At 37.3% G+C, this 22149-nt stretch overlaps 1 protein-coding gene across 3 annotated transcripts in view; it reads left to right on the forward strand.

The window, feature by feature from the left end:
• Window positions 1–22149, forward strand: part of Smarcad1 (SNF2 related chromatin remodeling ATPase with DExD box 1) — a 73099-nt gene that overhangs the window by 47719 nt on the left and 3231 nt on the right. For all 3 annotated transcript variants that reach the window (XM_042273422.2, XM_076566879.1, XM_076566878.1), the window contains 14 exons: window positions 493–692; window positions 6680–6770; window positions 9166–9265; window positions 10102–10161; window positions 10256–10331; window positions 12238–12373; window positions 12900–13037; window positions 15811–15906; window positions 15999–16116; window positions 16433–16554; window positions 17859–18047; window positions 18682–18800; window positions 19779–19961; window positions 21176–21285. In XM_042273422.2, the coding sequence (XP_042129356.1) occupies window positions 493–692; window positions 6680–6770; window positions 9166–9265; window positions 10102–10161; window positions 10256–10331; window positions 12238–12373; window positions 12900–13037; window positions 15811–15906; window positions 15999–16116; window positions 16433–16554; window positions 17859–18047; window positions 18682–18800; window positions 19779–19961; window positions 21176–21285 (1738 nt within the window). The remainder of the gene's footprint in view (window positions 1–492; window positions 693–6679; window positions 6771–9165; window positions 9266–10101; window positions 10162–10255; window positions 10332–12237; window positions 12374–12899; window positions 13038–15810; window positions 15907–15998; window positions 16117–16432; window positions 16555–17858; window positions 18048–18681; window positions 18801–19778; window positions 19962–21175; window positions 21286–22149) is intronic.

Here is a 22149-nt window from a genome sequence, read left to right on the forward strand (position 1 = left end):
TTAGACCCACAGTACATTTTGCTGTTATCTTTACCCATAGGGATGAAGCTGTGCTTTGGGGGAAAACTTAGCTGATAGGAAATAGGAAAATTTCATATTTCTAATATAAGGAAACAGTTGCTGTCAGTATCAGAGTGATAAATTGGAGACTGTATTTTGTGTGGAAAGAGACCTACTGTGTTAGAAGTGGCAGGATATCAGAGCGAAGCACATAGTAATTGCGATGTGGATATGAAAAGCCAGTTCACTCAGCTCTTCAGGAATAAGGCTTTACAAGCTTTTCTCCCCTCAAAGAAAGAACTTGGCTGCCCAGCATGGTTGTGCACTCCTGTCACCCAGTGTTTGGGAGGCAGAGCGAGCAGGTTGCAGTCTTGAGGCTAATCTGAGTCATAGCATGAAACCTTCAGTAAATTAATTAGGTAAGTAGAAAAGAAATGGAATTCTGCTACTGGATTTGAACTGTTAAACTCTTTTTTTTTTTTTATGTCATAGTTTACAAAGATGTCCAAAATCAATGGCCTATCTGAAGATTTGATATGGAATTGTAAAACGCTAATTCAAGAAAGGGATGTAGTTATAAGACTTATGAACAAATGTGAAGACATTTCAAATAAATTGACCAAACAAGTGACCATGCTCACCGGAAATGGAGGCGGATGGAATATAGAGCAGCCCTCCATTCTAAACCAAAGGTATCATTAATTGAACACAGTTATTTTGATCTTGTATAAAGTATTTGAACATTTATTTGCCTTGTGGCTAGGGAAATTAAATGTGATTCAGCAACTAAGGTTAGAAGAAAACTCCCTAAGTTTTCTCAGTGGCATATAGTAGTATACAAGTGTATTTTCATTGCTTGTCCCCTCCCCAGCAGGGTGTTTTATTCTGTTGCATCATAATATAGTCTCATGTAACCTTTGTCTTCCTTATCTGCTAATAGATAGTTTTATGTGTATTCACAAAAGTTATAAGGATGATTTTAGCCATGCTTCTGTAAGCTGAGTGTTTTCCTCTTTGTGCTTCTTTTCTTTTTTCTTTTTTTGGTTTTTCGAGACAGGGATTGTCTGTGTAACAGCCCTAACTGTCCTGGAACTAGCTCTGTAGACCAGGCAGGCCTCAGACTCACAGACATCCACCTACCTCTGCCTCCCAAGTGTTGGGATTAAAGGCATGTACTGTACTACCACCGCCTGGCTCCTCTTTCTTTGTTTCTTAACTAGTTTGAAAAGCTCTGATTTTTCAGTTTCCTTGGGGATAGAAACACCTTAGAGAGGACATGGCAGATAGTAACTTTCTTCCAGATGCTACTCAATAAAATTATAATACCTTGCCAGAGCCCTGGCAAAAGCTAAACCCCAGAACCATCCAACCATCAGTAAATACTCAAGTGACATTTTGTCATTGTGAACTGCTTATGTGGTGTTGTTGGAGGATTGTGGTAGGAAAAAGTAAATTTTTTATTTCTTCTAATAATTTGCTTAATTTTAAGTAGTTTGGAAATATAGAGCTGTTCAGAATACTTCCTTTTAGGAAATATCTGCAGTTGCTTATTTTGATGTTTTCTTGTTTTTTTATTTTGTTTTTGAGACAGGCTTACTCTACATAGCCTTAGCTGGCTTAGTGCTCACTCTGAAGTCTAGTCTGGTCTCACTTTCATGGCAATCCTCACTCACCTACTCAGTTTATAGTTGTACTCCATCCACACCACTGTACTTGGCTTATTATACTTTTTGTGGTGGCAAAACTATGAGAATAGCCCAAGTTCCTAAAAGCAGGGAATAGTTAAAATAGATTATGGTAGATCTACACTATGCAGTGTTGCACAGCTTTAAAATCATCCCTGGAATCCCAGCAGGGAGACCAAAATAAGGAGGATCATCATGAGTTTGAGGACAGTGTCGACTACATTGTGAGTTCTAGGCCAGCTTGGGCCATGGGGGGAAACAACCAGAGAGAGAGAGAGAGAGGTTGTTTACAGTATTTGTACTTTTATGGTTGTGGAAAATGTTTCTTACATTTGTTTTTGTTTTTAGCACTAGGGTTTTGGCAAAATGATGACCTTAGTTGCTTTTAGTTACACCTGTATTTTTCTAATTCAGTGATCAAAGCATGTTTGCTGATGATCATTGGTTAATATTTCAAAATCATAGTATGAAGCAAACAGAAAGAGATGTGGTTATTGGCCTTTAATAGTAAGCTCAAATCTTTTCTGTGCCCTTCTAGGGTGCTATGTGGTGGTGTAGGGAAACGTGATGCAGCTCCCACAAAAGAAGCCCTTTGTGTGTTTCGTAGACAGAACTATGTCAGCAAAGTCATCTCCTAAGTGTAGTTGGAGCTGCTGCTGCTGCTTGTTCTTCAGCGTGGACGTGGGGAGTTCTTCACTCTGCCAGACTTTCCCAGTTGAGTCCACTTTATCATAACTTGGAGTTGAACATTGAGTACTTTACTGCATCACGTAAAAACTCTCAGCCCACATTCACCAATTCCTCTTCTAAATAGTGTGGTCAGGTAATACTCTCCTTGCCCTTAGACTAAGGTTTTTAAGCCATAGTTTAATTATAAATAGTGATGGGTTTCTTTATGACATTTTTGTTTTTAATGAAATGCTTCATAGATAAGAAATTAATTTTTTCGTTCTTCTTGGATCAAAGTCTGAGCTGTACCCCCAGTTTTTACTTGGACTGGCCAGCCTTTGCAGCTGCAGGGAGAAACATTTGCAGCTGGTCCTTGCCTTACAAGGGTAAACAGTGTCCAGTCACCAACTACCACACCTGCATCTTTGTTTAGCTTTGATGGTGCCAGAGATAGAACCCAGGCTTTCCCTCGTTTTTTTACAGTGCTGCATTACATCCCCAGCCCTAGGATCTTTCTCTGAACAAAGCAGACCCTTTATGGCGAAGTATACATGGAAGCAGTGCTAGTGCTAAGTATTGAGTTTTCCATTGGAAGTTGGTGTGAATTTTAAGAGGAGAAAATTTGCCTTTGGAGGTACAGACATTTCAGAATTCATGTTATAAGTGGTATCAGGGCTGTAGAGATGGCTGCTCCTTCTGAGGACTTGAGTTCAGTTCCCAGCACCCACATCAGGCAGCTCACAAATGCCTGTAAATCCATCTCACTGCAGTGATTTGATGGCTTCTTCTGGCCTCTGTGGGCACTCATATACCCCTTTCCTTCCATATACATGAATAATAAAAACAAATCATTAAAAAATTCCTGTAGAGAAAAATAAAATTTGTCATGTGTACTTTAAAACTATTATTCATACTCATTATTTCACAATGTTAAATTTGTTTAAAGTTAAAAGGTAATGATGTAAGGAACAGTGGCATCAATTTTCAGCTTAATTAGTTCACATGTTTAGAATAAGCATGTTGGATATTGTTTGATAGTTTTTTTTTTTTTTTTAGTAAAGCTTCAGTGGTTGATACAGAATTGATCAGTTTTAAATTCTCACTGAAAAGATTTCTAACTTGTTCGAAATATAGTATTTTGCCTGTCTTTTCCAAGCGAAATCTATCAAAGCCCTTATCTTGTTTGAAAGGATAGGCTTTCTGTCCTGTTTTTAAACAGGAGCTGGGACCATTGACAATATAATATTTTTTTTAAAAAGGCCATGATATGGTGTCAATGCAAATAGTTTAACTTGAATGGGTCTATTGAAATAACTAATATAGTAATGTTTTTAGGAGCCATGACATGCTTAGAAGATACAAGCTTTGGTTGGATGGCAGATCTCATCTTTGTGTGGAGCACTGTTCAGACAAGCTTCTCCAGCTCCACATTTTTTAATTTCACACTAATTATATGCGGTCCTGGCATCTCTGCTCTGTCCTTTCACTCCTTTGAAAGTCATGTTGAAACTAGCTTTTCTCACAGCAGATGTTGGCCTTATTTCATTTTACACTGAAGAAATCAGAATGACCGGGAGGATTCTTTTTTCCCTATAGCAGAAAAGCCACTTCCAAATAATCCATTTCTTCATTTTCTTTTGTAATCACAGGAGACCTTAAAGTAGTAGCATTTCCATGCATGGCAGGCAAGAGAACCTCCAGCCTAGAGATGTTTGTCAGATTATACATTTAGAGTTTTGAATACTTCCTACATTCTTACCAGTAAATAAGTGGTTGGTGTTCACACGCAGTCATTGAGTTCTTAGGAAATTGTCAAAATAAGTGAGAGGGAGGTTTGATTACATAACATCTAGATAATAGGACCTGCTGGAGAAAGAATATAGCCTACCTATTTCAGTAATTTGCCATGTTAATTAGAGTGCCCCCCCCCCCTTTAAAGTGGTACTGGGGATCTGACCCAGAGCCTCATCCATGCTAGGTAAGCACTCTTTAACAATTGACCGTATCTCCATCCAGTAAATGTAGTTTAAATGTTCTTTTTTAAACCTACCTATATCTTCATTGATCCTTTTATGTTGGTCCATTTGTGTTCTGGAGAAAGGATCTGTATCAGGCAGCAATTATGTCATACTAAGCAACACAGTCATGTGATTTAGACAAAAGTAGCCAAAGAGCATATGCATGAATATTTTATTACACACACACACACACACACACACACACACACACACACACACACACACACACACACATATATACCTATATACACACTTATGTGTGAGTATGTATTTTTGAAACAAAATACTCCAATTTAATAAAGCTATTTAGTCAAATGCTAATCCAGGTACCTTAGTTAGGCTTCCTTGTGATTGTAAATAAGTCAATATTCCTTGAATGGGCATTTCTGTGTAGTTGGTGCTTTTCACTTACCACATTTAAAAATTGGTATATAAGCATTTTGACACACCTTTTAAACCTATATTAGTGACGAAAACTTGTAATTTTGGTTGAAGACTATTCCTTGGTTTTTCTGATAGGTTGTGTGTTGGAGTGTTGTGGTAGCCCTCAGATATATTTTTAAATGTTATAATTCTCCCTTACCAAATTTTTTTTTCATGAAATGTCAACTTTATATGTATATGATGACTAAAGAAAGCATCGGTAAGGACTCAAACATAATAGAGAATTAGGTGTTGACTTGACCATATAGGATCGGTCAGCGAAAGCTCTTGGGTTTTGTTATTTTGTAGTTAAAGGGTGGGCTTTGGAGCTAGAGAAGTGCCTTAGCACTTAAGAGCACATGCTGCTTTTGCAAAAGACCTGTGTTCAGTTTCTAGCACATTGAACAACTCACAACCCACCTACAACTTGAGTTCTGGTCTCCAGGCACCAGAAGTTCATGCAGTGCAAAGACAAACACCTGTACACATTAAAAAAAAAAAAAAGTTATTAAGAAAGGTGGGCTTTAGATGAGGTCTGATTGAATCCTGGGGCCTCGGGAAAGTCTTGTCACACTTCTCAAGGCAATGGTGCTGCATGGGTAGGCTCATTGCCTCTGTAGGAGCACAGAGTAACATTGGTATGTTTTTTTATAAGGCGGGCAAATAACTGTGATGGCTTTAGAAATGCTGATAATGTTTTTATGTATTGCAACCCCCAAGGCTGAGACATAGATTCGTGTTTAAGGTGGAGGACTTTGAACCCCACTTCACTGGAATAAAAGATGTTTGGTTTCAGACTTTAACCCCATAGCCACTTACATGCCACAGCTTATATCTAGACCTCTTTTCTATATGTAGACAGAATGTATGTAGGAGAAACTAAGGAGGCAGAGTAAAAGCTGGGGATTTTTTTTTACAGGCTTTCACATTTATGTGTGGTGAGTGCTGTCCTCCTGTATATGAGAATAGGCTTTGGATTGAGTATGACTCCCAAATTAAAATCTGAGACTTTACATTTGTAGTTGTCCAGCCCCAAATTCCTGAGTCTTACTCTTTTTCCATCTGAAAAACCCATGACAATAGCTACTTTATAGCATTCTTAAAAAGTTAATAAAGTGACATCTGAAAAATGACGTGTTCATTACATAGCAGATTTTCAGTAAAATGACTTAATTTTAGTTTAATATTTTAAACGTTTAGGAAAGTGTTGTTTTCATCCATTATTGCTCTCTAAACAAAATTATTCTTAGGAATTAATTTGTTGATGCATTTCCAAGTTAAAACACTTGCATATTACTTCAGTATTCATCGATGCTTAACAAATTTATATATGTAAATATATGTATATGCGCATATATGTTACTCTGGAACTACACAAAGCCATTATTAAATAACCTGGCAAAAGAACAAATTTTGTTTGTGCCTTTAGTTCCAAAACTTTTAAGTTCTTTAGTGTTTTAAAAGTCCAGTCATTATAATCCAATCTACTTCTCTAGAACATGTATGAATTTTATAATGTATTATCATAGTTAATATTCTGATCATTTATGGAATTCAGTAACTTGGTGGTATTATGATTTGACCAAATATAAAAATGTTTTATGTAATTTGTACTGCCAAAAGAAATAAATGTCAAACTTTGATACATTTTTATGAGATTTTAAAATTATTGTAGATTATGTTTTTGATTTACTTTCTTAAAATGTACATAGGTTGTAAGATTCAAGCTAAAAGGTAATGCTCATTTAGATAGTTCTGGGTATTTTTTGTGTGTATGTTCATTATAACCCAAATGTCAGAAAATTTTATAGTATAGAAATTTCTACATTAGTATAGAAAAATTAATAAAAGTATAAATCTGTAATATTTGTTTTTTCTTATCAGTTTGTCCCTCAAGCCCTATCAGAAGGTTGGTTTGAACTGGCTGGCACTGGTGCATAAACAAGGTCTCAATGGCATTTTGGCAGATGAAATGGTAAGTATATACTATTAGTAGAATTTGTGATTCAACATGTCATTCAGAGTATGTTGGCATTTAAAACATGGCATCTTCTCTTGCTGTTGTTTTGCTTTTTTATGGTTTTTATTGTTCTTTGGTTGCCAGGTTGTTTTTGTGGAGCTGTGAGACCCAGGACATGTTAGGCAAGCATCCTACCACTGAGCCACTTCCTAGCCCTCCATTGGGCATTATGGTTTTCACTGCTCTCATTTCAGCATCTTACACACTCTTCCCTTTCTTTGTTTTTATTGCTGTAGTTTTAGCCTCACTCCTCCACAATTGAGAGAAGCTTATCTTTCTGGTTATGATTATATATCAAAGTAAACATTACATGACAATATCAGCAAAATCATTTCAGTGTCCTTGTAATTTTATTAAATGTCTTTCCAAGTTATTTTCTCCCAAATTACAATTGCTTTGAGCTAAACTCATAAAATTTGTTACAACCACTAGTTCAGTTATTGTCATATATGACCTTAACTGTTAGTTTGATATGACCACCACCTTCCTTCAGCTGTACTTGTAAAAAGTATTTATTGTACATGAGTTAAATGCTGGCTCTGTTGCGTGCAGCACTTGGGAGACAAAGGCTGGAGGATTTCAAGTTTGAGGCCAGCGTGGGCTACATGTGAACCCTATCACCAAAAAGGCAAGCAAACAAAGAAAAGGTTGTGTCCGGTGAATAAACACTGAGTACATTAAATCACATTGGGCATTGGAGTCTCAAAAATGAATAAATGCAGTAATGCATATTCTCACTGTCATTTTTTGGTAGGTGGGGATGAGACAGGGTTTCTCTTTGTAACTTTGGAGCCTGTCCTGGAACTCGCTCTGTAGACCAGACTGGCCTCGAACTCACAGAGATTCACCTGCCCTTGCCTCTCGAGTGTTGGGATTAAAGACATGCGCCACCACTGCCCAGCCTCACACTGTCACTTCATACTTACTAAAGATGCTATTTATTCAATATAATAAGAGTAAGTAATGTCTGAGGCATTTCAAAATGCTTACAAACATCAATTGTAAAGAGCCTGACAGTTGTATAAATGAACTTTGGAATCAGACCTGGGCATTGAATGTCAGCCTTGCCTTCCATGGGCTATCAAGTTCTTACCAGATGACATAATCTTTGAGAACTAATATTAATAAAAATATTTTATTTCTATATTCAGATTATATTTGGTATCAAAAAGAATATATGATGTGAAGTTTTATACATAAAGCACAAATTTGTAAGTTGTCTGACATTTAAGTTTGTCAAAACAAAAATACCATGATCATACCATACAAGTTTGTTTCCCACAGCTCTGGAGACTAGAAGACTAAGATGAAGGTGCTAGCAGGCTTGGCTTCTTTTAAGGCCTCTCTTATCTTGCAAGCATTGACATTGTTTCTATGTCCTCAGATGTCATTGCCTCTTTGTGCCAATCCTTGGTCCTTTTCTTCTTAAAGAACATCAGTTTGAGTGGATTAGGACACCACCTTCAAAACTGCATTTACCTTTAACCTCTTCCTATGGCCAGTCCTCTGAATATTGTATCCTTGAGTGTTAGGACTCCAGCAAAATGCATTCAGTTTGTGACAGTTGGTTGGTGCTACTTAGCTGTCTTGAAGTGCTAGTTCAGTGACCTTTTATGTTGTGCCTTTTTGTTTTGAAGTAGGGTTTAACACTATTTCCCAAGCCAGCCTGGAACTTTCTGTATTATAGCCCAAGCTGTTTCTTCTAAAATTGGTGTAGATCATCTTCCTCAGCCTCCCAGTTGGCTGGGATTACAGATGTGATCCACCAAGCCTAGCTCTATACCTCAGTTTTGAAACCTGTCACTAGAGGCTGACCTCAGGCTACACTGTACAGTTATTCTGTCTGGCTCATTCAGTACAACATGATGCTGCTGGGATTCATCTGCTACCATTATGTCAGAGTTGGTTTTCTTTTTAACTGCCATGTAACATGGTCTTCTTATCTATCCTTAAGAGTGCACTTGCAGAGCAATAGAGTTAAGTATATGTTTTGCTCTATTTATGAAATGTAGCTCAGTCCATCTAGGCCACAGTCCTGGGCCCATAATAATCAAAAATGAATCTCCTTCTAATACAATGCAAAATTCTTTCGTATTAAATGTGTGTCATATATAAACCATGTTAAGATCCATCTTCCATGCTGCTCATTAAAATAAGTTATAGAATCATTTGTAGGTTCTACTCATCTAATTTGAGGGCTAAAAACTTTGTAGAAATTCTCAGATGTGGAGTATGGGAAATGGAAAAATCAATCCTGCCCAGAAATGCTACTTTTGCTTTTGTTCTTTCAATTATTTATTTTCATTCACTTTAAATTTTCATATATTGTCTTTTAAACTTTTAATTTTAGGGCCTAGGAAAAACCATTCAAGCCATTGCATTCCTGGCATACCTCTTCCAGGAGGGTAATAAAGGGCCTCATTTGATTGTTGTTCCAGCCTCCACCATAGGTTTGTAAATACCGGGGACAGCTCTTTGTGTTTCATGATGTTTTATATTAGTGTGTATATGTGGTGGTGATGAATATACTTTCTCCTTTTTATAAATGTACGTGTGTGGGAGGGGAGAGTTTGGGTTCATTAACAATATTTTCAAAGAACTTGACATAGTCATTTATTTTGGTTTCATAATACTTATAGATTACTTTTTAGAGTCAGAAGAGCTGGGTATGGTGGCATACACCTGTAATCTTAAATACTTGGAAGTAGAGTTAGAAATATTGGGGTTCAAGGTCATCTTCATATGTGTAGTGAGTTTGAGGTCCGCCTTGGCTACACAAGGTCTGTGTGGGGGGAACAAAAAATAGCCAAATGCAAAAACTAAAAGAGTATGATACAATTTTAGGGGATGGGGGTTGAAAGAAACTCTTATTATGTTGTCTGTCCATGCTTCCATGAACTCGTGGACTGGGTGATCCTTCTGGCTTAGCTCCTGAGTAGCCGGTATTACTACCCTTCCCAACTTTAAAAAAAAAAAATTGAATCTAGAAGTATGTAATTTAATTCCTGCTTAAGTAATTAATCTGCTTCTGAATTAATTGAATGTACAAGTTGGGGTGAGAGTGTTTTGTGCATATAAGTATAAAGTAAAGACCGTCTCTCCCTGAGTTGAAATTATCACTTCACTGAAGTTGTCTTCTGCCCCTTCCCCTGACCTTGATGCCGCTTCAGAACCTCTCATTTTAATCCTGAGGGGTAATATTCATAGTGCTGTTGTCAAAGCAAAATTGACTTCATAAATATAAATCCTGTAATAGCAGATTCAAATCATTTCTTGTGTTTTATAGATAACTGGCTAAGAGAAGTTAACTTATGGTGTCCTACTTTAAATGTGCTCTGTTACTATGGTAAGTCACTTGGTTTTCATCTTAAAATTCTTCAAAATTAAAATATATAATTAAACACAATACAATTAAAGTATGCTTCCTTTTAAAATTCTAGGTTCTCAAGAAGAGCGTAAACAAATTAGATTCAACATCCATAATAAATATGAAGATTACAATGTAATTGTTACAACGTGAGTAATTGTTACAAAGAAAATTTGGGGAGGAGGTGGAGAGAATTTGTATAGTCTTCTTTTTTTCTTTTTTCTTTTTCTTTTTTTTTTTTTTTTTTTTTTTTTTTTTTAAGGCAGAGTCTCCTTATGCAGTCCTGGCTAGCCTGGAACGCTATGTAGATTAAGCTGAATTCCAACTTGGCTGCCTCTGCCTCCCAAGTACTGGGATTAAAGGCATGTACCACCATGCTCAGCTAGAAAAATATCTTGTAGTAGTAATGTGTAAGTTAGTTTATGCTGGGGCTGTGCAACAGAAGTGATAGAGTGATTTTTGCTAACAATGAAGGCTCTTCCTTTTAAATTTATTGTGTAAGGCCTTTTGTTTGAGTTTGTTTGGTTTTGGTAGCTCACTAAAAAAAATGGGGGTAAAATTTTGTTCATTTAATTGAGAGCATAACAAAACTCAGTTAAGCTTAAGATAAAATTTGAGATCTCATACCAGTAATTTATATTTGTAACTTGCAAATAAGTATAGATAATAAATATAATGAAATCTACTCCAAATGAAAAATCTGAATTTGGGCAGAATAAGGAATACAAGGAAACTAATTCCTTTTGTTTGTTTCTTTCACCTTTTTGAGTTGGGGAGTCTCATTTAGGTGGGCTGATCTCCAGTTCACGTAGCTGAGCACATCCTTGAACTCTTGATCCTTTTGCCTCCTGCCTTTCTCCCCCAGGTGCTGAGATGTCAGGCTGGCACCACAGCCAGTTTCAACATATCTAAATAGTCACTACGTGCTTGGAACTATGAATGTAAATACGTGGTGGAAAGCTTAATATTTTTATAGAACATTTAAATTTTTATTACTGCCATCTTCTACAGGAGTCCATTGTTGAATTTGTCCAAAATGTCCTTTTTCCTTTTTTAAGGATTTAAGGTATTTCATATATGAGCATATGTGCCTAAGTGTGTGTAAAGTTGTCAGCAGAGACCAAAAGAGGGTTTCAGATCCCCTGGATCTGTATTTATATGCAGCTATGAGCTGCCAGTATAGGTGTTAGGAAAGGAACCCAGGTCCTCTGTTCAAGAGCAAGAAGTGCTCTTAACTGCTGAGCCGTCTCTGCAACCCACCCCCTTTGAAGAGATTTATCATTTTTTTCTTAAGTCAAAAGACCCTATATCTAGTCTTGAACTCTTAGGTGTTAACTGGTTGTTAGTTCTTTGACCCTTTTCTATTTCACCTTTGTGTTCTACTCTGCTTCTTGGAAAAATTTATGGGGCAAAGTATACAGCAGTGCTAGATTATTTCTAAATTATTCTCAAATTTGCTGCTTCCCAAGTGTGTCAGAGTTGTCTAATATTGTGACATTTCAATTTCCTTTTTGTTAATAATGCATAATTTGGTTACACATATGTAAATATTCAGTAAAAATACATTGGTATTTGAGAGCTGACTGTTTATTGCTGTCTTGTTGGAGCTATTCAAAAATGTCAAAAGAAAATAATTTAGAGGCCAGTGAGATGGTTTAGTAGGTAAGGCAATTGTCCATGGACCTGACAATGTGAGGAAGGAAAGAACATGATATATACACCTATGCCTTTGGTGTCAAAAATGTAATTATATAACAAACAAGAAATAAATAAATGTAATTTTTTTTTTTTTTTGGTTTTTCGAGACAGGGTTTCTCTGTGTAGCTTTGCACCTTTCCTGGAGCTCACTTGGTAGCCCAGGCTGGCCTTGAACTCACAGAGATCCGCTTGCCTCTGCCTCCCAAGTGCTGGGATTAAAGGCGTGCACCACCACCGCCCATTAAATACATTTTTAAGAAAAATGTTTTTAAAACTCACATTACATTGTATCCTAGTAAACTCTAAGCCTCTAAATGTATGTATAATTTGAAACAACTCATTTTCTTTTTGCCCCAGGTATAATTGTGCAATCAGCAGCTCTGATGATCGCAGTCTCTTTCGACGGCTGAAATTGAATTATGCAATTTTCGATGAAGGCCATATGCTGAAGAATATGGGCTCTATCCGATACCAGCACCTAATGACAATTAATGTGAGAATGTGCTTTATAAATGGTTGTGATAAAATTTACCTTCCCTAACATAGTGCGCATGCACACACAAGCACACACATACAAAATTCTATATCAAGGAACCAGCATGCTTTGTCTTTAAGGACCTTTTTGCCTGGCCACTGTCATGTACTTGTTTCTCTTTCTTCAGTAATTCTTTAAAAATGTAAAGAAAACCAAAAACCAAAACCAAAAACCGACAAAACCTCTTAGTACTGTGTTGCACATGAGCTTCAGTTTGTACGACAGGCTATATATATCAAGTATGGTTCATCTTTCACCACCTCATAGACATTACTCCGTTCCAAACGTGCCAGCAGTTTCACATTCTGCCTGAAGTACAGCAGATATTAGTAACTGACATCAGTATCTCAACTCTCTTCTACATGGAATGTAAAACTGCTAATGATGGTTATAATTTTCTTGTGTTCTTTACTGGACAAGGTAGACAAGAAGGGAAGGAGAGATGCTTAAAGAAAACTAATCTAAGTTTTGTCTTCACTCTCAGGCCAATAACCGTTTACTGCTCACGGGTACACCTGTGCAGAATAATCTGCTAGAACTCATGTCATTGCTGAATTTTGTTATGCCACACATGTTTAGTAGCAGCACCAGTGAGATCCGAAGGATGTTTTCATCTAAAACGGTGAGCATGCATGTTTGTTTTCCTCAACTGTGGAGGTAGTGTTCTGGACTCGTGACTCTTGTCTTTTACTCTTGTGTCCATGGCACATGTGCTATCACATGAGCTGAAGTACTTGGTATACCTCTGTATAAATATATCCACCACAGTGTGGAGGAAAAGAATGATCAATTCTATCACTAGTATTCAGGAGTTTTGAATTTTGAGTATCCTAACAAGTTGAGTAAATACATCTTTTTTTTTCCCTTGTATATCCTTTATTTGGCTTCTACTAATTTTTCCCCCTGAGACAGGGTTTCTCTGTGTAGTTTTGTGCCTTTCCTGCAACTCACTTTGTAGCCCAGGCTGGCCTTGAACTCACAGAGATCCTCCTGGCTCTGCCTCCCAAGTGCTGGGATTAAAGGCGTGCGCTGCCACCCCCTGGCTCGGCTTCTACTAAATTTAATATCTTATACAGTTGTCATTATCAAAATACCATTAATAAGACAAAACTTGTATAATACTATCAACTAAAAGACAAAGACTGAAATCTAGTACTTAATACCTAAACCAGAAAGGCCCTCCACCTTGGAGAGGGTGACTGGCCTTTCCAAAGCTAGAGCTAGGGTCTTAGAGTTTAGGATTTCCAGATACCCAGATATCCTGTCTGCCTAGGCACTGTCTTGGGAAGCCAGAGGCTTCTGGGAGTAGAGCTTAGAGGTCTTACCCAGAAGCCTGATACTAACCAAGTGACTCCCTGACATCCCTTTAGATCTATGACTCTACCATGTATAGTCTGATGAGAGGGAAAATAGTGTGTTCTCAGACTTAGATGCATTTCATAAGAATCTCTTGTGGTCTATGACTACAGAAACTATCATGATTAAATTGTTAGATTTTAATAGAGAATATGAGCATGTGAAGATGCCCAGTGCTTTGTGCAGCAAGCTCTATTTTACTGCTTCATTCCATGGCTCTTCTTCTCCACCTGCTACAGAGCAAAGAGAGTTAACTGGAGTCAGGGGGTTCCAGTTCTTTGCTTTGAGCTGAGTGAGTGACCTTATCTAAGCAGCTTCATTCTTGAGCATCTTGCTTGAAGCTTGAGATCCACCCCGAGATCCTTAAGATGGCCTTCTTTGACTTTTCTGTTTGTGCATGTGCATGTTCAAGCCAGAGGTTGACATGAGGTATCTTCCTCTGTTGTTCTCCACCTTATTGTTTTACTATTATTAATTTACTCATTGATAATTTCATACATGTTTATAATGCATTCTCGTCATATTCATCCCCCAGCCCTCTCTTAACCCCTTACCTCCATCTGCTACCCTCTTCTCACCAAGTGCCAATCCCACTTTCATATCTACTGTTTTTACTTGGCAACCCACGGGGCTTAACCAAATCCATATTTACTGGAGCATTGATAACTCACCAGTGTCTATAGCATGAATGCAGTGACTTTGATTTCCCCAGCAGCTCTGACTACTATTAGCTCCTCTGGACCAGGCCTAATGACCCCTGCTCCCATCTGTGACTAAATATTTAGGGGCTCTGTTTCATGTAGGCCCCCTAGGCAGTCTCTCTCCATTGCTGTGAGTTCATGAGTGCCATGGCCATGCTCTGCCCATAGGACAGCATTTCATGGTCCTCATTCCCATCCTCTGACTCTTACACTCTTTTTATTCCCTCTTCCAGAATGGCCTGTCAGCTTTGCAGGGGGTGATTTGAGTGTCTTGTTCAAAGCTGTGCACTTGTTTAAGGCTGAGGGCCACCCTAATCTTTTCACTGCGATGTCCACTAACCATTGCTATGTGTCCAGGGATCTCTGAGCTAGTCTGTTCCTGTAAACCTGGCTTATCTCTGGACCACTGACTGGTCCTAGTGCCCACCAGCACTTGGTACCTCTCCACTGAGCTGGAGCACCATTTCTGCTAGACTCAAGATGTGTATTTTTCTTATAAGATTGTTTCTATGGATTGTTGTACTGCATATCATCTGTTTGATGTTTACTGATTAATTGCTCCCATTTGATGTACAACTGTAGAAATAGACTGGAAGATTTTATGAACTACTCTTCCAGCTCTTAAGTCTAGGGGACCCTTCACATAAAGCTTTACTGTGTAATTTTTTTTTTTTTTCCCCAAGACAGGGTTTCTCTGTGTAGTTTTGGTGCCTGTCCTGGATCTTGCTCTGTAGACCAGGCCTACCTCTGCCTCCCAAGTGCTGGGATTAAAGGCATGCTCCACCACCGCCTGGCTACTGTGTAATTCTTTAAAAGCACTAGCTTTGACTGGGTACTGTCCCTGTTTTTAATTCCTGTGATTTGCATCACATTATATTGACTTTGGGAAAGACCTTTTTTTTTTTTTTAAACAAAGACATGGGTTTGTTGTCCCCTCACCCCCTTGTTCTCTCTCTTTAAACGTGTGCACTCATTTGATTTATTCAGTCAGTGACTGAATTGGATGATTGGGTCTAAATATCAACTAGTCTGGTTCAGATTTATTACTTCAGTAAAATATATGATAATATACATGAAACCTCAAAATATATATGGAGCTTTAAATAGATTACAACTCAGAATTTAAAAGTGACTTTCTGGGCCCAGACAATAGCTCAGTGTAAAACACCTGCCTGTCATATCCAAGGCCATCCATGAGTTTGACCCATACCTCTGCATAGGGGAAAAGCCCCGACAGTCAAATGTGCATTGCCATCTGTGACTCGAGGGTCTGCAGATTATGCATATTGTAATACGGGATTGTTGTGATTATTTAAAAGATGTTTTTGTTTTGCTTAGAAACCAGTAGATGAGCAGAGCATCTACGAGAAGGAGAGAATAGCACACGCAAAGCAAATCATAAAGCCCTTTATTCTCAGAAGAGTGAAGGAGGAGGTAATTCTTCATCTTGGTGTTTTGGGGATGTAATGTTTTTCTTAAGAATTCTGTTTTCTTAGAAAAATCATGAAGTGATTTTCCTTTCCCAGGTTCTCAAGCAGCTGCCTCCTAAGAAGGATCAGATTGAGCTGTGTGCAATGTCAGAGAAGCAGGAGCAGCTGTACTGGGGCCTTTTCAATAGACTGAAGAAGTCCATCAACAACCTAGGTACATCTGACGTCCACAGCCTATGGGAACGTGACCTTAGACTAGGGCCGATGGTAATTAGGGGTAATTATCTTCTTAAAGTCAACTGGGATTTGAAGAACTTTTCTTTTTCAAGACAGGGTAGCCCTGGCTGTCCTAGAACTAGCTCTGTAGACCAGGCTGGCCTCAAATACAAAGATCTGCCTGCCTCTGCCTCCTGAGTGCTAGGTGTCTACTACCATTGCCTAGCTTAACGAAATATTGAGGTAGACTTTAGTAATAGTTCTCTTTCACTTTGATTTCTTTTTTTTTTTAATGTATATTCTTTGGATCACAGAAAAAAACACAGAAATGTGCAATGTCATGATGCAATTGAGGAAAATGGCCAATCACCCTTTGTTACATCGTCAGTATTATACACCTGAGAAGCTGAAGGAGATGTCTCAGCTAATGCTGAAGGTAAGGAAGGGCTTATGCTATACTCTCGCTGAGCTTTGCTGATAACACTGGGAAATGTTTAGGATGGTCTTATGCTGAGAGTCAGGCTGCTGAAACATTGGGCATATTCACCTTTGAACCATTGGAGGACTCGCACATGCTATCCAAGCTCTGCGTTATCTATCTGTAGCCCTATTCTTAAATACATATTATAGGCAAAGATAATTTGAGGGACAAAAGAGAAAGGGCATATAATTAGGCCTAGAGTCAGCAAACTGGGCCAGTAACTCTTTTTGTTAAAACACAAGCATGCCCATTTATCTGTGTTGTTCTCTTAGGGTTTCTCACTGTAGGGGCAGAATAGTATACCAACCAAGCCCAAAATACTTAGTATTTACGAATTGACCCCTGGCCCTTTATGAGAAAAGTTTGCTAATTTTTCAGCTAGGCTTTCATACACATTTTTAAGTTTTATAAAAGAGAACTAAACCAAACTAAAAGATCCTCAGATATGTGTCCTGGTTAGTGGGATAGTGTCCTCATTTATTTTCTCCACTTTGTTTTTCCTTTGTTGTGTTTTTCTTCTTGTCAGTTTAGGCTTTATTTTAGACTCATTCTTTCTTAACTCCTTATTCTTTTTGTAGACAAATCTGTGTTGAATGCAGTGAGTTGTCTTTTAATTATTTTGATATTTTAAATTTATGGAACATTTTAAACACAAAAATACGAAGAATTCCTATAATGGACTCTCCCTGCCTGTGTTACTTTGACTCATTTTTAGTTAGCATTCATCATGATACTACTCTTGTTTCCTGTAAACCTCTAGATAACTTTGCCAGGGTTATTTTGAATTTTTTTTTATTCAATTTTAAATTCCAAATTGTAGAATAATTATTTATATAGTAAGAGCAAAGGGTGTTTTTATATGTTAATAATGTTTTTTGAGACAGGGTTTCTCCATGTAGTTTCCTGGATCTCACTCTGTAGACCAGGCTGGCCTCGAACTCACAGAGATCCGCCTGGCTCTGTCTCCCAAGTGCTGAGATTAAAGGCATGCACCACTACCGCCCGGCAGAAATGGTTATCTTGATAAGAAGTGTTCAGACAAATACAAGGAAAAGTTTTTTTCCTCTGTGTTTGAACATGCTATCTCTAGAAAAGTTACGAATGATACCCCAGATTAATACTCATTTCTTATTCTTAATCTGTTGTACTAAAATGGTGTCTGGTTTGGGTATTTTTTCAAATTTGTAATGTTCCTATTAAATTATTCTCATCATATTATAAATTATGTATTATGTTTTGTTGTGTTTCATTTTAAAAAGGAACCTACACATTGTGAGGCTAACCCTGACCTGATCTTTGAAGACATGGAAGTTATGACAGACTTTGAACTACATGTACTTTGTAAACAGTATCGACACATTAATAATTACCAGTTAGACATGGATTTGATCTTAGATTCTGGGAAATTCCGAGCCTTAGGATGCATCTTGTCTGAGTTGAAACAGAAGGTATTTAAAAGGATGACTGTCTCTGTATCTGCCCAGCTGAAGTTTTGAAGCAGAGAGCATTAGAAAGAATGACTCTCCTTTTGTTGTTATCCCAGGCAGTTTAGTGTTTAGAATATTTGCTTTTACATATCTTTCTTTCTGTAGAACTTCAAAGAAAATATAAAAGTCAGATTAAATCACCTGTGTGTTAATTTTTTAAGTATTAATTATCATTTCAAAGGTAACTGATTTCTTCAAATGATACTGCAATTTGTATGAAATAGCTCAAATTTTCAGTGTTAATGTCCAAATAGTGATTATGTAGCTGGACTCGATGAATGATGCTGTTTTATTATAAAAAGGAGATAATAATCAAACCTTCAACTTAAAACCTGACAGTTAAACTTCAGTTACTGAAGTTCAGAAATAATGTGAATTTATCCATATACAAGAAAAAAATACATTTATCCTTGGTATCATTATTTGATTTTTACTTTAAAAAAATTAATGAACACTAAATAATTTTATCATGAAGAATTTTCTGCAAAGTTGCCAAAAGGCTCTTTAAAGAACTCCTTATTTTGTAGACCTCAAGGCTTTGGGTAGTATAATGGTTTTACTTTCCTGATTCTAATCCATAAATGTATTTCCACAGGGTGATAGAGTTGTATTATTCAGCCAGTTCACCATGATGCTGGATATATTAGAGGTTCTCTTAAAGCATCATCAACATAGGTACCTCCGATTAGATGGAAAGACTCAGATTTCAGAAAGGTTGGTATTACTGTCAGACACCACAGTTGTGCACCTGCTAGCATTTTTAATGAGAGAGCATTTCATAGAAATTTCTCGTTATAAGTTAGTTTCAGCCTATGTTATTTCAAATTATTATGGGGTATGTGTGTGTGTCTTATTTTCCTTTAATTTTTTCCCCCCAGAATTGTATGCTTTTCATAATTTCCCCTTTTTTGTTATTTTTATTTTTGCAGTGTTAGGGATTAAACCCAGGGCATTTCATGTGCTAGGCAAACACACTGTAACCAAGCCATGGCCTCAGCCCTGAATTTTTCCCCTTTAAAAGTTATTTATGTTTAAGGCATCTTACTGTTTAATCAACATTATTTTAAGCTCAGATTTTTCATATTTTGAAGGTTTATTAAACTTTTAAAAATAAAAGTTCTTGTTTGGCAGGAGGATCTAACATTTGAGGCCAGCCCAGCCCCTGTGCCCACCCTCAACCCCCCCTAGCCCCCCAAAAAACACACCCCCAAACTAGTTTTTACAGGTTTTTTAAAAAATGAAGAAAGTAGAATAATTTTTCTAGTCTGTTTAAGTGGCATTTGTATCTTGGTTTATTTTTATCAGCTAGGGTGAATTTTTCCCCCTGTATTAGTGTTAACAGTCAAAGTCATGACAAACAAATCCTGGGATGCCATCAGATCATGCAGTTCTTGGTTCATCTGGTGTATTGCTGTCTACTGGTAGCTGTCAGACAGCTGAGAAAGTTAGACTGGATGAGTATTCTTTAGCCACATCCAAAGTACCCAAAAAATAAAATAGTATTTCAGTCAATCAAATGGAATGGTTGAACTGAAATGAGAGGGTCCTTTAGACATAGGACAGAAGAAAGTAGATGTAATGGGAAGAAAATGTATATATGGCCCCTAGGTTTGCTTTCCACGTGAAGTGATTGTTTTCAGTTTTACATATTTACCATTTAGTGAAATTGAACCTAATCCATTTGTCTTATAGGATTCATCTAATTGATGAGTTTAATACAGATATGGATATCTTTGTATTTCTCTTGTCAACCAAAGCTGGTGGATTAGGAATAAATCTGACTTCAGCAAATGTCGTCATACTTCATGACATTGATTGCAATCCATACAATGACAAACAAGCAGAAGACAGGTGCCATAGAGTTGGGCAGACTAAGTAAGTATTGTCAGTTAAAATTTAGTTTTCATCAAGTGCTGGCTTGATTAGTACAGAATGTGTGCTGGATACTCTGTCTTTAGGTTTTATTTTTTAATCAACATACATTGATGCTATCCATTATGTAAAGTACTGTATACTCATTCATTTTCTAGTAATTAAATTAGCCTCCTACCTCCATCCCAATTAGTTCTACAGTTTACGAGACATATATTATCAGTAGTGGTAGCCTATAATTGCATCACTTGAGAGGCTAAATCAGATTGCTACAAGGTTCAGGCCAGCCAGCCTGACCCTACAGAGCAAGTTCTTGGTAAATTTGGGCTCCATAGAGACCTGGGCTAAAAATAAACCAGAAAAAATATAATCAGGCAATCATGCATGTCTAGCAAATGCTCCATCACCAAACTATCTCCAGTTCCATTGTAATGAGGTTTTATCAGTAATTCTCAAAAGCACACATATTTTTCTGTTCTCTTGGATCAGTAGGAAAGGATGGATGTCTGGATGTTTTAATACTTCTAAATGCCAGTCTCAAGTAGTTTGAATAAAAGAAGTTAATTATGGGTCTGTCTTATTCACTGTCCTATTGCTGTGAAGAGACACCATGACCAAGGAACTCTTTTTGGTTTTTTTTTTTTTTTTTTTTTGAGACAGGGTTTCTCTGTGTAGCTTTGCGCCTTTCCTGAGACTCACTTGGTAGCCCAGGCTGGCCTCGAACTCACAGAAATCCGCCTGGCTCTGCCTCCCGAGTGCTGGGATTAAAGGCGTGCGCCACCACCGCCCGGCTTACCAAGGAACTCTTATAAAAGAAAGCATTTAATTAGGGTCTTGCTTACAGTTTTAGAGGCTTGATCCATTGTTGTGATGGTGGGGAGCATGGTGGCAGGCATGGTAGATGTGGGTGCTGGAGTGGTACTTGAAAGTTCTACATCCTGGTCCATAGGCAGAGAAACACTGGGCCTGGTATGGGCTTTTGAAACTTCAAACCCACCCCTGTGACACACTTCCTCCAAAGCCACACCTCTAATCCTTTTAATATGCCGCTCCCTGGTTGTGACTCAGCATTCAAATACATGAACATATGGGGGCCATTCTTATTCTAACCGTCAGAGTCATTTGCTTACTGTTCTTATTAGTCTTGTTGAACTGTTAGAAATATTTATTTAAATAACTTTAGTGACATATGGACAATGTCATGTGTTTATTTTTAGAGAAGTATTAGTTATTAAATTAATAAGCCAAGGAACCATTGAAGAGTCCATGCTAAAAATTAACCAACAGAAGTTGAAACTAGAACAAGATATGACCACAATAGATGAAGGTAAGCTGTTTGTAAGCAGAAATGCTGATATTTATTAAAGTATAGATTACCAGGGATCTTAACTAGTTTGTATGATTTGGAGGACAAAATAGGAAAAGATGTGCATAGTTATGTCAAGTATAACAGTAACTAAGATTTCTTTTGCCAGAATTGATAAAAACACCTTGATTTTGAAAACATCTGTCTCTTCCATCTCATATAAGGACACCATAATATCCCCAAAATAAAATCAAGTCTGATCTATAGCTTCATTCACAATTTTGATTTGTCCACTAAATGAGTAACATTATCAACTCAAAAGGTTGAAAATGTATTTTATAATGTAAGTAACTTTAAGAGCCCTAATACTTAGATCATTTTATTTTTACTAGTAAATATTTATCAAAATAGAGTACAATAAAATACACTTAAAATTTTTAATGACGTTTTTCAGATTGAATTACTTGGGCCTTAGAAACCTCAAGTAAATGACTCCTTTCTATGCCACTTTTAAAAAAGATAATTTTAAGTTTAAATGTTTTATTTTTGTGTGTGATTTTTAATGAGTAGTATAGTCACATAATTTAAAACTGAAGAGATAGAAATGTGCAAATGGGGCTGGAAAGATGGCTCAGTTGTTGAGAGTCCTTAAGCTCATGAGTTCATCCAAGCACATTGGGGATCTCACAGCCCTCTTCCCCTGTGTTTCCTTTGTTCTGTGAAAGGTGTTTACCTGTTTGTTGTTGTTTGCAACAGGAGATGCTTTATTTCTTGCCCATAAAGCTAAGGATACAATGTTACCCTTTTTTACTTTCAACTGTAAGAATTATATCTTTAGCTGTGGCCTGCTTTCATTTTTAAAAAGATGTGCTGACGCCAGGCCTC

This window comes from Peromyscus maniculatus, chromosome 3 (assembly GCF_049852395.1).
Source record: "Peromyscus maniculatus bairdii isolate BWxNUB_F1_BW_parent chromosome 3, HU_Pman_BW_mat_3.1, whole genome shotgun sequence".
NCBI classification, from domain to species: domain Eukaryota; kingdom Metazoa; phylum Chordata; class Mammalia; order Rodentia; family Cricetidae; genus Peromyscus; species Peromyscus maniculatus.